This window comes from Ceratina calcarata, unplaced genomic scaffold, assembly GCF_001652005.2.
Source record: "Ceratina calcarata isolate Rehan_Ccalc_2016 unplaced genomic scaffold, ASM165200v1 scaffold144, whole genome shotgun sequence".
In the NCBI taxonomy this organism is placed as follows: Eukaryota; Metazoa; Arthropoda; class Insecta; order Hymenoptera; family Apidae; genus Ceratina; species Ceratina calcarata.
This window is the reverse complement of record NW_017135553.1, coordinates 297,759-312,763: the sequence shown is the minus strand read 5'-3', so window position 1 is coordinate 312,763 and position 15,005 is coordinate 297,759. Positions and strand designations below refer to the sequence as shown.

Sequence of the window (15,005 nt, the reverse complement as noted above, 5' to 3'; positions counted from 1 at the left end):
TTTGTAATTATCATTATGCAGTTATTTTATGTGCTTTTTGTATATAATTTGCAAAATAAAAATAATTATGAAAATATGTATACATACTCATTTTCTACAAATGTAGATATGTTTCTCAGCCTTTACAGAATAATAATAGTATAATTCATGTACATAGGCAATAATTTAAACGCATATTCAGTTAAAGTCTAATCTATTCATTTTTACTGTAATCCGTGATCCATTGTTTAATAAAGGAGCGATGGAAACTCCGGGCTAAAACAACGCTGAAAGGATCGCTAGGGTTGCTTGCCCTTAAATCAAGATGATGTGCACCTTCTGGAATTATTATCGCGACTGCCGAAGCAGATAAGTTTCGGATTACACCGCCGCCAGCCCATGGATCCATTAAACCATTACTGAAACGCAGAATGAAAAATACAGTGAATAATTGTGAAAGCTATTTTGCTTCTCAATAATAATCGTTCTATGTACCTAAAGACAATATTTGTCGCGGTTGATAAACGTTCACATCCATATTGTTCACATGCTAAGTTTGGCTGGGGTTTCACAGAAAATTGTTTTTCACAATCTTTACTGTATTCATCGAAATTCCACGAATGGGGTTCAAACATATCATTCACTCCATTCGTACACATAGGCATCACCATTTCAGTGCATGATTGAAAAGGCCATCCACCAGCGTCTAATAGAGGAGTAGAGTTGTTTACGTCCAAACATTTCATTTCGCCTGTATAATTGGTATACACATTAACTGCGTTCTGTACTGCTAGTAATAGTTCTGTTCCCGTTAACGATTCGTTCGTTAAATGGCTACACACAACCTGTAATCAAATTTACAATGCAAGAAATGTTCTGGACTTCCTCACACAAGAATAGAAAGTACTATATCGAGACACGTACGTTAACAGGGTAAGCAGGTAAAGGTGCTAAAAAGCTAGCTTCGTATGGGTAATTTGCCATAGCAAGATTTCCGTAAACATCTTCTAAATATGCTTTTAATTGTTCGACGTCGTTTGTGTTTTTGAGCGGTTGACATAATTCCCAATTATCCGACAACCACTTCTTGCCTTCATCTATTGAAGAAATAATATATTGTTATATTATAGTTATAATTGAGTGATAACAAATGTATTATACCTGTTGACGTTATATTAGTAATAACGCCCCACGATTTACGAATAAGCTCAGCACAATTTGGATCAGCTGCTTTAAAATCTAAACTAACTATGCGTGCAAAGGAATCACACTCTACACTTCCGGTAAATTGCAATATTGGAGCTGAAGATGCGATCGCGCTGTAATAAAGTAATAGTACTATTTAGTAGTATAATCAATTGCCGTTTGTATGAGGTGTATGAGTTCATTCAATTCTTTTCCTGACCCTTGTACAATGTGAGGGTATTTCATTCGTATCCATGCGCTGAGCATACCACCATAAGAACCACCAAAAGCTATAACAGGACTCTGTTTGTATTCTGACTTAGATCTCAAATACTGAATCAAATCAATGTAATCTGCTAAGGCTTGCTGAGATGTTAGATATCCCAAATGATTAGTATCAGCATAAGATTTATTGCCATAGGGCATAGACTCTCCATAATAACGATGTTCAGCAAAGATTAATAAGGCTTCAAATTCTGGTGCTATCTCCCACATAAAACCCTTTACAAGAAGGTATAATAATTTACTTGCAATCTGGATAAAGTTAACTGATATTCAATTTTCTTTCTTACTTACTGTATTTTGAGCAAACGTCTCTATATTGCCTTCATTTCCAGTATAAAAGAAAATAGGTGGGTTCTCTGCCTTTTGCCAAGTGTTATTTACAAGATAACGCAATTTAAATGTATTCGATACTGAAAAACTGAAGTGATCCACCTACAATAGAATGAATGATCACAGACAATTAAATTAGAATTAAGAAATAGCTAATTTTCTGAACAGCTGTTATGCTAGATTAGATACCGGCATGTCAATTGTTTTAATCTCATATTTGTATTTCGCTGATTCGAAATTCTGAACTCGTGGATGTTTCTGATAGTTCCCGCGAAATTTTTGTGAAAATCTGTACTGCGTGCTGGGTTCACAGAACACAAGGAAAATAAAAAGTAAAATATAACGGAGCTCCATCACTGCACGCTACCGAGTCGACTTGTAAATAAATTTGACTAAGTACTTGAGCACACTTGAGCAATCACGAGCTCACGGGCATAGGTCAAGATCACACAAAGTATTATTGTTACAAAAAGACCTTTTCAACATTCAATACTTGATCGCGCACTCATCGCTCATGCTCATAATCGCTCGGCGCGCTGCATATAATCAGCTGTTTCTTCGTCTAGTAACATTTTCCGATTAAATAATCTCTAGATTATCCCTATTACAAATATTTTATGCATGACTAAAAAATCTGACACTTTGTACGAATAAAATGCCAAATGTATACAAACCCGTACAAAACTGTTATACACGTATATATGTTATACATATCGCCTAACAGGTATTGGACTTATATATATTCTTATTTAACGTAAATGTATGGACTAATTGCCATGTATATTAAAATCTATACTATTGTAGGAAAGTGCTGTAACATGTTATAAAAAGAATCTTAATGAAATGGCAGAGAAGACCACAGTGGGAGGCATTCCTGTTGAATGTTTAACTGGAGAGTCTGCAGCAATTTGGTCTGGTTGGCGCATATTGGGGGACAGAGAACTTATTAGAGAAGCGTCTGTGAAAGGCACTCATATTAATCTTGCCTACAAATGCTTAGCTTTTAGAAAAAGTTGTACTATCGAGGATGCTCAGCATTATTTCAACAGAGAAGTAGAAACTTGGTTGACAGAACTCTTAAGAAAACAACAAATTTATAGGGCTTCCCATATTTTAAATAATCTGGTATACATAAATTTGAATTACCAGGCAATATCTATAGCTAAAAGTAGGAGCTAGCAATTCATGCACTTTTTTCTTATAGAACAGAGATCCAGTGGAGCATATATTTAAAGTCTGTATAAGCTGTAAAGATTCTGTGCTAAGGGATTATTTATCACAGTATCTGATAAATGTTACGAGGTTTGAAAGTGAACATATAAACTCATGGAATATAATAAAGAGTATTGTTCAATATGAACAAAAGCATATGTAAGTTTGTTCATAAATAGTGCTTTAAGCAGCGCAGTAAACAAGAGATATAATTCTTCTAGGGTTGAAGATGGTTTAAGCTCCTCCTTGTGTATAGGAGATGTTATGAAGATACCGACAGTCGTGAAACAAGCATTGTGCACTGAAATATGTTTTTCTGTAGTCGGCAATAATCTTTCAGATAATTTGAATAATCATGTCTTGTGGGATTACTTGCTATCAAATAATCGAATTCAACTAATAAAATTTTGGATTGATACATGTTATGGTGGCAATGCAGCGGAAGGAGCAAATGAAATTGATGAAGTATTCAAGTCGTTGATTACCAATTTTAATGTACTGCCAGATATGATTGAAGTTATTGACTTTTCAAATGCTAGTGCTCTTGTAAAAGACCTGGCTAAGAATTATTTATCCAGGTACGTCTATCTACAGTACATTTTGAAAAAGAATTTGCACACACATTCAGCTATATTTATGTTTAAATATATAGGCATGGAATATTTGTACAAACAGAGCGACAAGATATAAAATTGTTATTAGCACGTATTTTTGCTAGTACTATGACAATATCAGAATTTAATACAATATTATCAAGTAAATCGTGTAATATAGATGGGACTGCATTTATAAGAGACATCGATAAAGAATTATGTCTTGCATATTGCTTGAATCAAGTAAATGCACAAAGAGAAAAGGCACAGATTGCTGGTTTATATGATGCCTTGACGAAAATGTGCAAAAGTCAAGACAAATTGTACGATTCATTAATAGAAGGAATTTATGAAACGATTCGCTATCTCTCTGATGATTCTAATGAATATTTAGAACAGAACTTCTTGGTAGTTTTCATATCGGTATTTTCGTATTTATTTAATGAAAATGCAAGGGACGGTCAGAATGAAAATGTGACAATTAAGAATATATTTACAATGAAAAATGACCTGACGTTGGGCGCCTACAATATTTTAAATGAAGTCCTTCAGAGCACATTAAAACAGGTGCCAATGCTTGAAGGTATTATAGAAAACAAATCGAAAGAAGAAGCTACGATTTATGAATTACTAAATGGTTATAAGAATCTGAACGCGGAAAAATTATACAAGTGGCGTTTTAATGATGAGCCAATGCCTCATTTTTCTGATGAGAATCTTGTTAAAAAGTATGGACATACGGAGGAATTAACGTATGAATACTACTTGAAAGAAGCCCGTCCAAATATGGCTCTGTTTAGCTTGAAACTGTCCAAAGGAAAGATAATTGGGCATGTTTCTTCCAGGAGGTAAAGAAAACTATATCCTTTCTTTTGTTGCAGTATTATATTTATTAATGCTTTTAGAAAACAGAAAGCAGCCTTATACGCACAAATTCTTGCTTTACGAAATTTGGATAAACCGGAAGTATTATGTACTTGTATTCCGTTCATTGAAATGCTAGGGATGGATTCGGAAAATTTGAGGCTCCACATAACTGTGGCAAAATATGTTCGTAAGGAAATGAATATCACTATTGGTAATTAAATTAATTACGTATTTAACACCAACTTAATTAATGTATTCGCTAGTACTTATATTACATAAATTTTCAGAGAACTTATTAGAAAATGTAATACACAGAAATGAAGAAGATTTAAAAACAGTTTTATCTTATCTTGAGATTAGTTTCCAAAAAAATTTAATTGATGATTTAGTCGAAGATAATCAACGATTTGAAAATGCATTAAAGACATGGGACATTATCGTACGATTTGCAAATGCACACAATTTTTCTTTACCAGTCACTTTATTAAAATATTTAGCAGGCCAAAACCATTGGTTCGAATTTGTTCTAGTTTGTCATATCTTTGATTATCCCTTGAGCCAGGTAATAGTTATATGTTTTATTACATGTTCCGAATTAAGTAAGAATGGAAGACTGGACATTGCATTGATTTCAGGTTTTGGAAAATACAAAACATTTCGAGGACGTGATATTACGGGAACACTTGTTAACTTGTTTGAGCAATAAGAAGCTTGTAAAGTCTCAGCTAATTTGTAATGATCTGAAGATAACATCACGAGATACTAGGCAATCGTTATATTGCAAAATTGGAGTCAAGCAAAGTGTATGCAGCAAATATTTCGTGCGTCATACAAATTGAATCATGTATTATTATATATTTCTGTCAAACAGGAATCACCTACTTCTGGTTCTCCAGTATCGATAGATTCTGCAAGCATTTCCGATTCTCAAAGTATATGCGAATACAATTCGAGCGATGATATTTGTTTTACAAATGATGACCTATGGTCGATCATTCTAAAATGTCACGAAAGTCCAGATCCACCTGGTGCTTTAATAAATTCATCCCGATTGACTTCAAGACCTTTCCTCACGGTTTTAGCAACTAGTTACGAGGTATTTCACAATAAATTTGATATCTTAATCTCTATCATTAAAGATTCACTTTTTAGCCATCTTCAACTGCAGCATACTGTTATTCGTGGATAGCAATATCTGCTGCAGATGAAGAGATCCTTAATAAATATAATGAATGTTTGGAACAACAAGTGTGGACTGCAAATCAAGTTTCTGATTTAATATATCATATGGTAACACACGGATATATTAGCGTTCTCAATAAGGCATACAAGATCTTTATGCCGGTAAGTATACTATTGATGGATAAATATAAATCATTCTTTAAGACGTCACTCAATCTTTTCAGGAATATCCACTCAATTTATTTTTCGAATTTCTCGCACAATGCGTAGTTTATGGTGACTTCAAAGAATGTCAGCAAGAGTTATCGAATTTCAAGACAGAATGTATAAATTTCAAATGCAATGTATATACTTTATACTTAATATCTCTGCATACACAAAACAATATTATAATAACTATCCATTTTTTAGAAGGCTATGGATTGGAATTGCTCGGATTCTACATACTTGAATAATCTGTACTGGGTCGCAGTTATAGCGACTAAATGTATTATTGCAACGCTTTCTCATAATTTACAAAGTAAACATTTGCAAATAAGATTTATTGAAATTTTGATAAGATGTAATTTCTTTGCAAACTTTCCAGGTACGTTAATTTTATATAATCAAATAATGAGCTGAAATGACTTTATTATACATTACAGTTTCGATCTCGAATTTCCAGTCTATTCCACAAATTATAAAAATTCTACAGTGAGTAAGGTCACATTGAACTTCGCTGTATTTGGAATATCAGATAATGTATATAATTTTGATAAGGAGATTTCGAGATGTGCCGATAGTTTACTAGAACTTGAAGATTATGATAGCGCCTTGGAACTATCACATGCAACAGGATTGAATTCATCTGAGATAATTTTAGCTCAGGTATGAACATTCTATTTCCTGTGCAAAGTATTTGTATATTTTCTTACAATTCTTATATAATTTCAGTATCGGAGCAGGTTTAAAAGTTACATGCTTCAGAATGACAAGATTGAGGATAGCTTTTGGAATGAATGTGCATCCAGCTTTAAAAAATATCAGGTTTCATATGAAAAAGCGGCTGCATTTTTTATTGAGCACGCTGAGAAAGTGACTTCGCACAAAGAAAGGTATAGAATTGTTACTCCTTGTAGTTAGATTGATCTCAAGTGAAGTGCAATAAATGATACATGTGTCACAACAGATACGAGATATTAAGCTTAGCTTTTGAAACGTTAAAAAACGTTGAAGCAGAACAGGAAACTATTAACACGCTAGAAATAGCAATGTGGAAATCGTGCATATTAGCCGATCCCGAAAATGTACACCTGGAGAGAGGTCCATATATTTTCAATAAACTAAAGATAGAATTGTTATCTGGATTAGACAAATTGGAATTTGGTTACGCATTAATTAATCCAAATGAGAAAAATGCAACAGAGAAGTTAATTAACAAACTAATCGATTTAGGTAAATTAGATACAGCACTAAGGATAAGCACAATTTTCAATTACAAACATAAGGTGAGTTATATTACGCTTTCGTTAATAAATGTTTGTGTTAAAATATAATTTTCTTTACAGGATTTAGAAATTTTGATGTTATGCTTAAGTTTAGCCGAGAATGAAATCCTTCCAAATGAATTGACTGTTGAACAGCAAAATCTTTTGAAAGAAACGAATAAAAATAAACAGCAAAAATACAGTGCCTTAAAGAATCGTGGATTGCAGAGATTTTCTTCAACCTCATCATGTATTTCTTTATTATCTTAATATTTCGAAAGACTATCAAATATCAGATATTTACAGCATGTTTTTTACAGTGATTGCTTCAATCAACGTAAATGAAATAACTAAGCAAAAGGAGGAAGGTCTCCGTAAAACGCAATTGGAATGTCTATCAATTTTACAAAGATCACTTGACACCCTAGAACACGGGCTAGATATATGTCTCAGGATTGTTTTATGTTACAAATTAGCAATACAACTCAGTAAAACTTATCAAATGTTATTAACTCTCAATGTCCCCATTAAGTTTTTACAAGAAGTTACGGAAAGCGATGTTAAAGATAAGTCTGAAGTGATTTGCGACATAATCACTGCATATAAAATAGATAATGATACCGTTGCAACTTTTTTGGCCGAAAATATCACAACGACTATCACCCGGGCTGTAGAAGGTACCTCCGGAATAATTTCCAAATTTGCTATTACGAATTAACACATTTCGTTTTCTAGGTGGACATCAAGATAATGTTTACTTATGGGGATATTCTTTGAATACAAATTTTCATGTAATTACGGAATTATGCAATGATGTTTCACTCCTTGGTTGGAAAATATTAAAAACTGCGAATAAATTGCTAGGAAAATTCCACAGTGAAAAGAGACACGGTATTGTTATGAAATTGAATTATCATCACATTCTAGTATCATTGAAATTTATCACGTAATTTTGTTTCTTTAGCATTGACTCTGAAGACTGTTGTGGAATTATTAATACCAGCACACGATTGTTTTACAACTGCTTGCAATATGGAAGGAATAGCGTCGGTGCTACGTAAATGCCAGAATCTTGCAAACATTTTACAAAATTTGAAATGTTGGACACTATTAGTACGACGATCTATTTTTTAAATATACAAGTATTTATATGCATGCGGGACAAACATAAATACAACTGTTAAATGATCGTAGGTGCGCCTTGTAACAGGAGTCGGTCGTTTCACGGAAATGAATTACGTATTTCAAATACTGAAAGAAAACGACCAATTTGAGTTTTTGCTTGGAAAAGGATTAGACAAGGTCTTCTCATTTTTTCCGTTCTTCTTTTCCAGATATCTTTAAGTCTCGAATATAATTTGAAATACATTACAGGTGATTGGATTGAAAACAGCGCTTCTGGAATTTTTAAAACGTAACTGTCCTGAAAATAAAGACCTTTTTACCCTAGTTGCGTTACACTTTCGATTATATCAAGAGATCGCGCTTATGTGGGAAAATGAGGCTAAATGCGTAATAAGTGCATTGATATCAGATGCAACGAAAGAACAGGGAAAACTACAGAGCACCGTTCATCATGGGATACAATTCACTAAATCCGAGAATGTTCAGAAACAATTAAACTTAGCTGTAACTAACTACACTCATGCAACGCAATACTATCTGCAGGTAAAGTGTACATAACATATACCTGTTATTTAAAAATTGTATCAAAACACTTTTATTTTACTCTTTATTTATAGACATATTTTTACAGGCTAATAAATTAAATCTCGCTAGTCAGAGTTCTGATCAAGTGCAATTAGTCACCCTTCAACTTTCACTTTTTAATTCAGCGTCTTCTCATCAACAAGTGATCTGTATTCTTAATTTAAAGCCTGAGGATATTGATAAAGTATTATGCAATAACTTAAATTTCTCTCAGGCTCTTATCATCATACATGCTTACAATCATCATATAGATTGGGCGAATCTTATTTACAATCGTTGCATATTAAATGGAGAAACGAAATATCTAAAAGATTTTATAGCAGTGAACAAGCTAACTCCCGGTCTCGCACAAGATTGTGTTCGAAGGTAAGTTAATTAAAGAGATCTCTTCTCTCCATTTTAATCATCAACTGTTATACTGCAGGTACAGATTGGAGAAAAGCATTACTCATACCATGACAGACAACATGAAAATATTAATTTCTGAATTATCAGACGTGGAGTGTAAATATGCTTTCGCAAGTCAATTGGGATTTAAAAGCATTATAGAAACGATGCTCAATAATCCTATGATAGGCGCATACCTCAAGGATACTGTATGGAAAAAAGGATATAGTGCTATCTGAATATTTTATTATTCGTAAAAATATCACATCCAAAGTATATCTACGTTTATCTTATTTTTTGCATAAATAAATATTTTTTATAATTTACTCTATTAATAAACCTACTTCCTTTATTTTTAAAATACATATGTAAATAAATGTTTATACATTATTATTATATTGTTTTTATTAATCCTCTTTTTATTTTACAAAACAATACTTTATTATTGTACTACGATCTATCTATGTCTATTTTATTTGTTCATAAACTTTTAAATCAAACATAATTAGAACTCTATCACGCATGTGCAAGAGTTCTGTGTTCTGCACTTTCTGCACATGAGCGGGTGTTGGTTCTTCTACGCGGTCTTCAGCAGTGGTCTTCCTAGTTTATTTTATTTTGCATGACGGTAGATTTATCCTTAGAAGGAGGGCGTGCAATTTTCACGATCTCCGCTTGCATATTTTCGTGATAATGCCAAAGAGAAAGAATCAGGCCCTCATAGATTCTGATAGTAGTGGCAGTGCGTCGGAAAGTGGTTCAGATTTGGACAATGTAAATGATATAACCTTACCATGAAAATCTTATGTTGCATGTTTATTATCTATTATTTTACATTTTCGATTAACTCCTCGTATTGTTTTACGATAGTCAAATGTAGCAGTAATGTGATATTACATAAAACACCTCTTAAATCTTTGAGAAAAAGATGCATACACGGAGTTTCTTTTACATAACCTGCTAAATAGTATACATACAGATTCAAACACTCAAATAATCAAACTCAAATACATATAGAAATCTATATTTATAATTTAGCCAATTTATCTACATCTAATGCATGCAAATTTAAATTAGGACTTGTTGTCTCTTGCCAAAAAGAAGAAAGGCAAGAGTCAAGATGATTCCCAATCAAATGAAGAGACTAGTTCGACGAAGAAGGATAATAAACATGAATCAGAGACATCAGATTCAGATGATGATTGGGGTGCAAAGTCTGGTAAAAGTAAGAAAAAGAAAGTGCCAAATAAAAGAAATAAACGAAAGATGACGAAGTCTAGCAGTGAAGAAAGTGCTAGTGAAAAAGAGCCTGAAAAGGTGTCTGAACCAGAAGAAGGTAGTTAGCAAAAATTAACATATCAAGATGCATTTTTTGGCAAATTAAAGTGCACTGAGATATATTACCAAGGAAACTTCTATTTCCAGGTGAAGTCTCAGATTCAGATGCTAGCGTTTCTGACTCTAGCCAAGAAGAATTCAATGATGGCTATGATGATAAATTAATGGGAGATGCAGAGGATCAAGCAAGACTTGCTCAAATGACAGAGAAGGAGAGAGAACAGGAAATATTTAAACGCATAGAACAACGTGAAATTATGAAAACAAGATTTGAAATTGAGAAGAAGTTAAGAATGGCCAAGAAACAAGAACTGAAAAAACAGAAAGAATCAAGGAAGAAAGAAAAAAGTACAGAAGAAAAGAAAGTGGATAGAGCACCAGATCCTAAAGAGAGGAGTAAGGACCGTAAGAAGACAATAGAAGAAAAGCAAGATAAAAAGTTCCATGCAATGTCTCTTTTAAAAGCAAGGCGTGAGGAGAAAAAGGAACGAGGTAAAATAAAAAATTCATTATTAAAGTAATTTTAGTTTATTAAAACCTGATATATTTTATTCTCTTCTTTTTTATCAGAGGAGAAAGAGAAGCAAAGAATTGAACAACAGCAACAACAGTCAAAGGATATTGAAGAGGAAGAATTGGAAGATGATCATAAAGGAGGTGCAAATAAAACAAAACTTAAGGCTTCTGATATTTATTCAGATGACAGTGGTTCATCAGAGAGCGGCGTTATTAATCCTCTTTTTATTTTACAAAACAATACTTTATTATTGTACTACGATCTATCTATGTCTATTTTATTTGTTCATAAACTTTTAAATCAAACATAATTAGAACTCTATCACGCATGTGCAAGAGTTCTGTGTTCTGCACTTTCTGCACATGAGCGGGTGTTGGTTCTTCTACGCGGTCTTCAGCAGTGGTCTTCCTAGTTTATTTTATTTTGCATGACGGTAGATTTATCCTTAGAAGGAGGGCGTGCAATTTTCACGATCTCCGCTTGCATATTTTCGTGATAATGCCAAAGAGAAAGAATCAGGCCCTCATAGATTCTGATAGTAGTGGCAGTGCGTCGGAAAGTGGTTCAGATTTGGACAATGTAAATGATATAACCTTACCATGAAAATCTTATGTTGCATGTTTATTATCTATTATTTTACATTTTCGATTAAATCCTCGTATTGTTTTACGATAGTCAAATGTAGCAGTAATGTGATATTACATAAAACACCTCTTAAATCTTTGAGAAAAAGATGCATACACGGAGTTTCTTTTACATAACCTGCTAAATAGTATACATACAGATTCAAACACTCAAATAATCAAACTCAAATACATATAGAAATCTATATTTATAATTTAGCCAATTTATCTACATCTAATGCATGCAAATTTAAATTAGGACTTGTTGTCTCTTGCCAAAAAGAAGAAAGGCAAGAGTCAAGATGATTCCCAATCAAATGAAGAGACTAGTTCGACGAAGAAGGATAATAAACATGAATCAGAGACATCAGATTCAGATGATGATTGGGGTGCAAAGTCTGGTAAAAGTAAGAAAAAGAAAGTGCCAAATAAAAGAAATAAACGAAAGATGACGAAGTCTAGCAGTGAAGAAAGTGCTAGTGAAAAAGAGCCTGAAAAGGTGTCTGAACCAGAAGAAGGTAGTTAGCAAAAATTAACATATCAAGATGCATTTTTTGGCAAATTAAAGTGCACTGAGATATATTACCAAGGAAACTTCTATTTCCAGGTGAAGTCTCAGATTCAGATGCTAGCGTTTCTGACTCTAGCCAAGAAGAATTCAATGATGGCTATGATGATAAATTAATGGGAGATGCAGAGGATCAAGCAAGACTTGCTCAAATGACAGAGAAGGAGAGAGAACAGGAAATATTTAAACGCATAGAACAACGTGAAATTATGAAAACAAGATTTGAAATTGAGAAGAAGTTAAGAATGGCCAAGAAACAAGAACTGAAAAAACAGAAAGAATCAAGGAAGAAAGAAAAAAGTACAGAAGAAAAGAAAGTGGATAGAGCACCAGATCCTAAAGAGAGGAGTAAGGACCGTAAGAAGACAATAGAAGAAAAGCAAGATAAAAAGTTCCATGCAATGTCTCTTTTAAAAGCAAGGCGTGAGGAGAAAAAGGAACGAGGTAAAATAAAAAATTCATTATTAAAGTAATTTTAGTTTATTAAAACCTGATATATTTTATTCTCTTCTTTTTTATCAGAGGAGAAAGAGAAGCAAAGAATTGAACAACAGCAACAACAGTCAAAGGATATTGAAGAGGAAGAATTGGAAGATGATCATAAAGGAGGTGCAAATAAAACAAAACTTAAGGCTTCTGATATTTATTCAGATGACAGTGGTTCATCAGAGAGCGGCGAAGAGGAAGAAACTACTAAAGCATCATCTCACCGCAGATCATCTTCAAGTGACAGTAGGGACACTGATTCAGAAAATGACAAAAAGTTAGTAATTGAATTTCTTTTTAATCTAATATAAAAGTTTGGTGCTAGCTCTTCTTTTGTAAAAAGAAATTCAACGGGTCTTTACAGATCTGTTACGAGTACTAAGGCGAAAGTGAAGAAACCAATATACGTCAGTACCAAGGAAGATCTTAATAAAATTAGATTATCTCGTCATAAAATGGAAAGATTTGTACATCTACCATTCTTTGATAGAGTAGTACAAGGCTGTTTTGTAAGGATTGGTATTGGGAACAATAATGGGAAACCTGTATACAGAGTAGCTGAAATTAGCGGTGTTTGTGAGACAGGAAAAATTTATCAGCTTGGTGGTACGAGAACAAATAAGGGGTTGAAATTAAGACATGGAGCTCAAGAACGTGTGTTTAGATTAGAATTTGTATCGAATCAAGAATTCACTGAATCCGAGTTTTTTAAATGGAAAGAGACTTGCGCTTTGCAAGGTATATCTATGCCCACTTTCGAAGAAGTTGAACAAAAATTAAAAGACATTAAAGAAGCTTTGGTATACGAATTTAAGGAAGAGGATATAGAAAAGATAGTACGAGAGAAAGAAAGATTTAAGCAAACTCCATATAATTATGCAATGAAAAAGGCACAGCTTATGCGCGAAAGAGATGCGGCCAATTGTAGAGGAGATGACGAAACTGCTAGCCGACTTAATCAAGAATTAAGTGAGCTTGAAGAACGTGCTTCTGAGCTCGATAAAATGCGGACCGCAACTATATCTAGTATATCTTATATTAATGATCGTAATCGAAAGAAAAATGTTGAAGAAGCAGAAAAAGCAATTATGGTAAATTAATAATATACGAAATTCATGAAACAATCTTTCATAATTCGTCTGTTATTGATCTGTACTTTTTATATAATAGGAGGAAATTAAAGCCAACAAAGGCAAGAAAGTAGATGACCCATTCACTAGACGAAGTACTAAACCCAGGATGGTGTACAAGCCAGAGGATGATGAGGTGTCGTCTAGTATCCCGATAAATGATAAAACCAGTCCCCAACAAACTGAAGCAGTAGCAGTGAATAACGAAAAAGAAAACGGTCAAGAGACTAAGAAGAAACAAAGTACTGAAGACTTATTTAATGCTCACGACTTCGACATTACGATAGATTTGGAAGTACCAATTCCAAGTAAGTCATATTATGTTTAAAACGTGTTTTATTTCCATCTTGAAAATATTCTTAACGTACTCATGGTATATTTTTCAGACAATCCCGTTAGTGTATTACCCAAGCCTATTAGTAATATTAAAGATACTGGACCTCGACGATCCTTAAATTTAGAAGATTACAAGAAAAAACGGGGACTCATCTAACGTTTTGTTAATTTTAGAAGTGAAAAAAATCAGACCATAATGGTCTGGTGAATTGTAAAAAAAAAAATGAGACGAAAACGTGTAACAGTTGACTGAGAAACTAGCTTTTACATAGTTCTCATATAATATTACAGTTTCGTTCTATATATAACAAAACGTCTCTCTTTTAGGAACGACGTACATTATTCTTTACAATATTATTCTGTTACAAAGTCATAATTAATTATTGTATTCTGTACGAAAGAATACGATTTCAATGTTCGTTGAAATATTCTTGTTTTTCGAAGAACACTGTTAAGAAGTACTTAAGCGAAAGTATTACAGGTTGAATTATGTAAGAACTTTTTTATTACATTTGTTTTGTTCTTTCACCGATTTATCTACGTTCTAACAAAAGAAAACTTAGCTTGTGCTGGTGAAGATAAAATAAATGCAATAGTTTTCTAATATTAATACTGAATATACAACTTTAAGAACAAAATCTAATGTGGAACTATGATTTGCGTACGTTATCAATCACATTTTTCTGCGTCCTGTATATTGAAATAAAAGTACGATCGCTACTTGACAAAGGAGAAACAAATCTGGAGTAGACGTAAATATTACATTTTTACTAATTATGATATACATAATTTTTTTAATGAGAGCGTTATG

The 15,005-nt window shown here is 33.0% G+C and overlaps 3 protein-coding genes across 3 annotated transcripts; 2 read left to right on the top strand and 1 right to left on the bottom strand.

Moving 5' to 3' along the window:
- Positions 1–62: 62 nt before the first annotated feature.
- Positions 63–2,270, bottom strand: LOC108630830 (lysosomal Pro-X carboxypeptidase). The gene is made up of 7 exons (XM_018034355.2): positions 1,969–2,270; positions 1,741–1,881; positions 1,385–1,665; positions 1,141–1,298; positions 904–1,076; positions 475–824; positions 63–398 (listed from the first exon to the last, which is right to left on the bottom strand). The coding sequence occupies exons 1-7, from the start codon at positions 2,131–2,133 to the stop codon at positions 194–196; spliced, it is 1,473 nt and encodes a 490-aa protein (XP_017889844.1). The 5' UTR covers positions 2,134–2,270; the 3' UTR covers positions 63–193.
- A 126-nt stretch (positions 2,271–2,396) lies between these two features.
- On the top strand, positions 2,397–9,518 carry SPG11 (spatacsin). The gene is given in 24 exon segments (XM_026818711.1): positions 2,397–2,503; positions 2,584–2,904; positions 2,984–3,150; positions 3,213–3,569; positions 3,644–4,432; positions 4,490–4,662; positions 4,739–5,013; positions 5,087–5,254; positions 5,323–5,547; positions 5,604–5,795; positions 5,858–5,977; positions 6,045–6,219; positions 6,278–6,325; positions 6,328–6,500; positions 6,567–6,727; positions 6,802–7,120; positions 7,181–7,349; positions 7,420–7,776; positions 7,835–7,990; positions 8,064–8,212; positions 8,294–8,401; positions 8,474–8,767; positions 8,856–9,175; positions 9,234–9,518. Coding segments are annotated over 23 exon segments (5,379 nt in total). The 5' UTR covers positions 2,397–2,503; positions 2,584–2,622; the 3' UTR covers positions 9,436–9,518.
- Positions 9,519–9,672: 154 nt separating this feature from the next.
- Positions 9,673–14,703, top strand: Rtf1 (RNA polymerase-associated protein Rtf1). The gene is made up of 11 exons (XM_018034343.2): positions 9,673–9,970; positions 10,274–10,532; positions 10,622–11,026; positions 11,105–11,257; positions 11,419–11,630; positions 11,934–12,192; positions 12,282–12,686; positions 12,765–13,005; positions 13,093–13,819; positions 13,899–14,166; positions 14,245–14,703. Exons 1-11 carry the CDS (start codon positions 9,890–9,892, stop codon positions 14,349–14,351), a joined length of 3,117 nt encoding a protein of 1,038 aa, XP_017889832.2. The 5' UTR covers positions 9,673–9,889; the 3' UTR covers positions 14,352–14,703.
- The last annotated feature ends 302 nt before the right edge of the window (positions 14,704–15,005 follow it).

Excerpts from the sequence above, each read along its gene's own strand:
- LOC108630830 (XM_018034355.2), bottom strand. The coding sequence starts at position 2,133 with ATGGAGCTCCGTTATATTTTACTTTTTATTTTCCTTGTGTTCTGTGAA. Across the intron at positions 1,299-1,384 it reads TACCCTCACATTGTACAAGG|CGCGATCGCATCTTCAGCTC; the intron begins GTCAGGAAAAGA and ends ACTTTATTACAG. Across the intron at positions 825-903 it reads TACCTGCTTACCCTGTTAAC|GTTGTGTGTAGCCATTTAAC; the intron begins GTACGTGTCTCG and ends ATTTGATTACAG.
- Rtf1 (XM_018034343.2), top strand. The coding sequence starts at position 9,890 with ATGCCAAAGAGAAAGAATCAGGCCCTCATAGATTCTGATAGTAGTGGC. Across the intron at positions 11,631-11,933 it reads GTGGTTCAGATTTGGACAAT|GACTTGTTGTCTCTTGCCAA; the intron begins GTAAATGATATA and ends AATTTAAATTAG. Across the intron at positions 13,820-13,898 it reads AAGCAGAAAAAGCAATTATG|GAGGAAATTAAAGCCAACAA; the intron begins GTAAATTAATAA and ends TTTATATAATAG.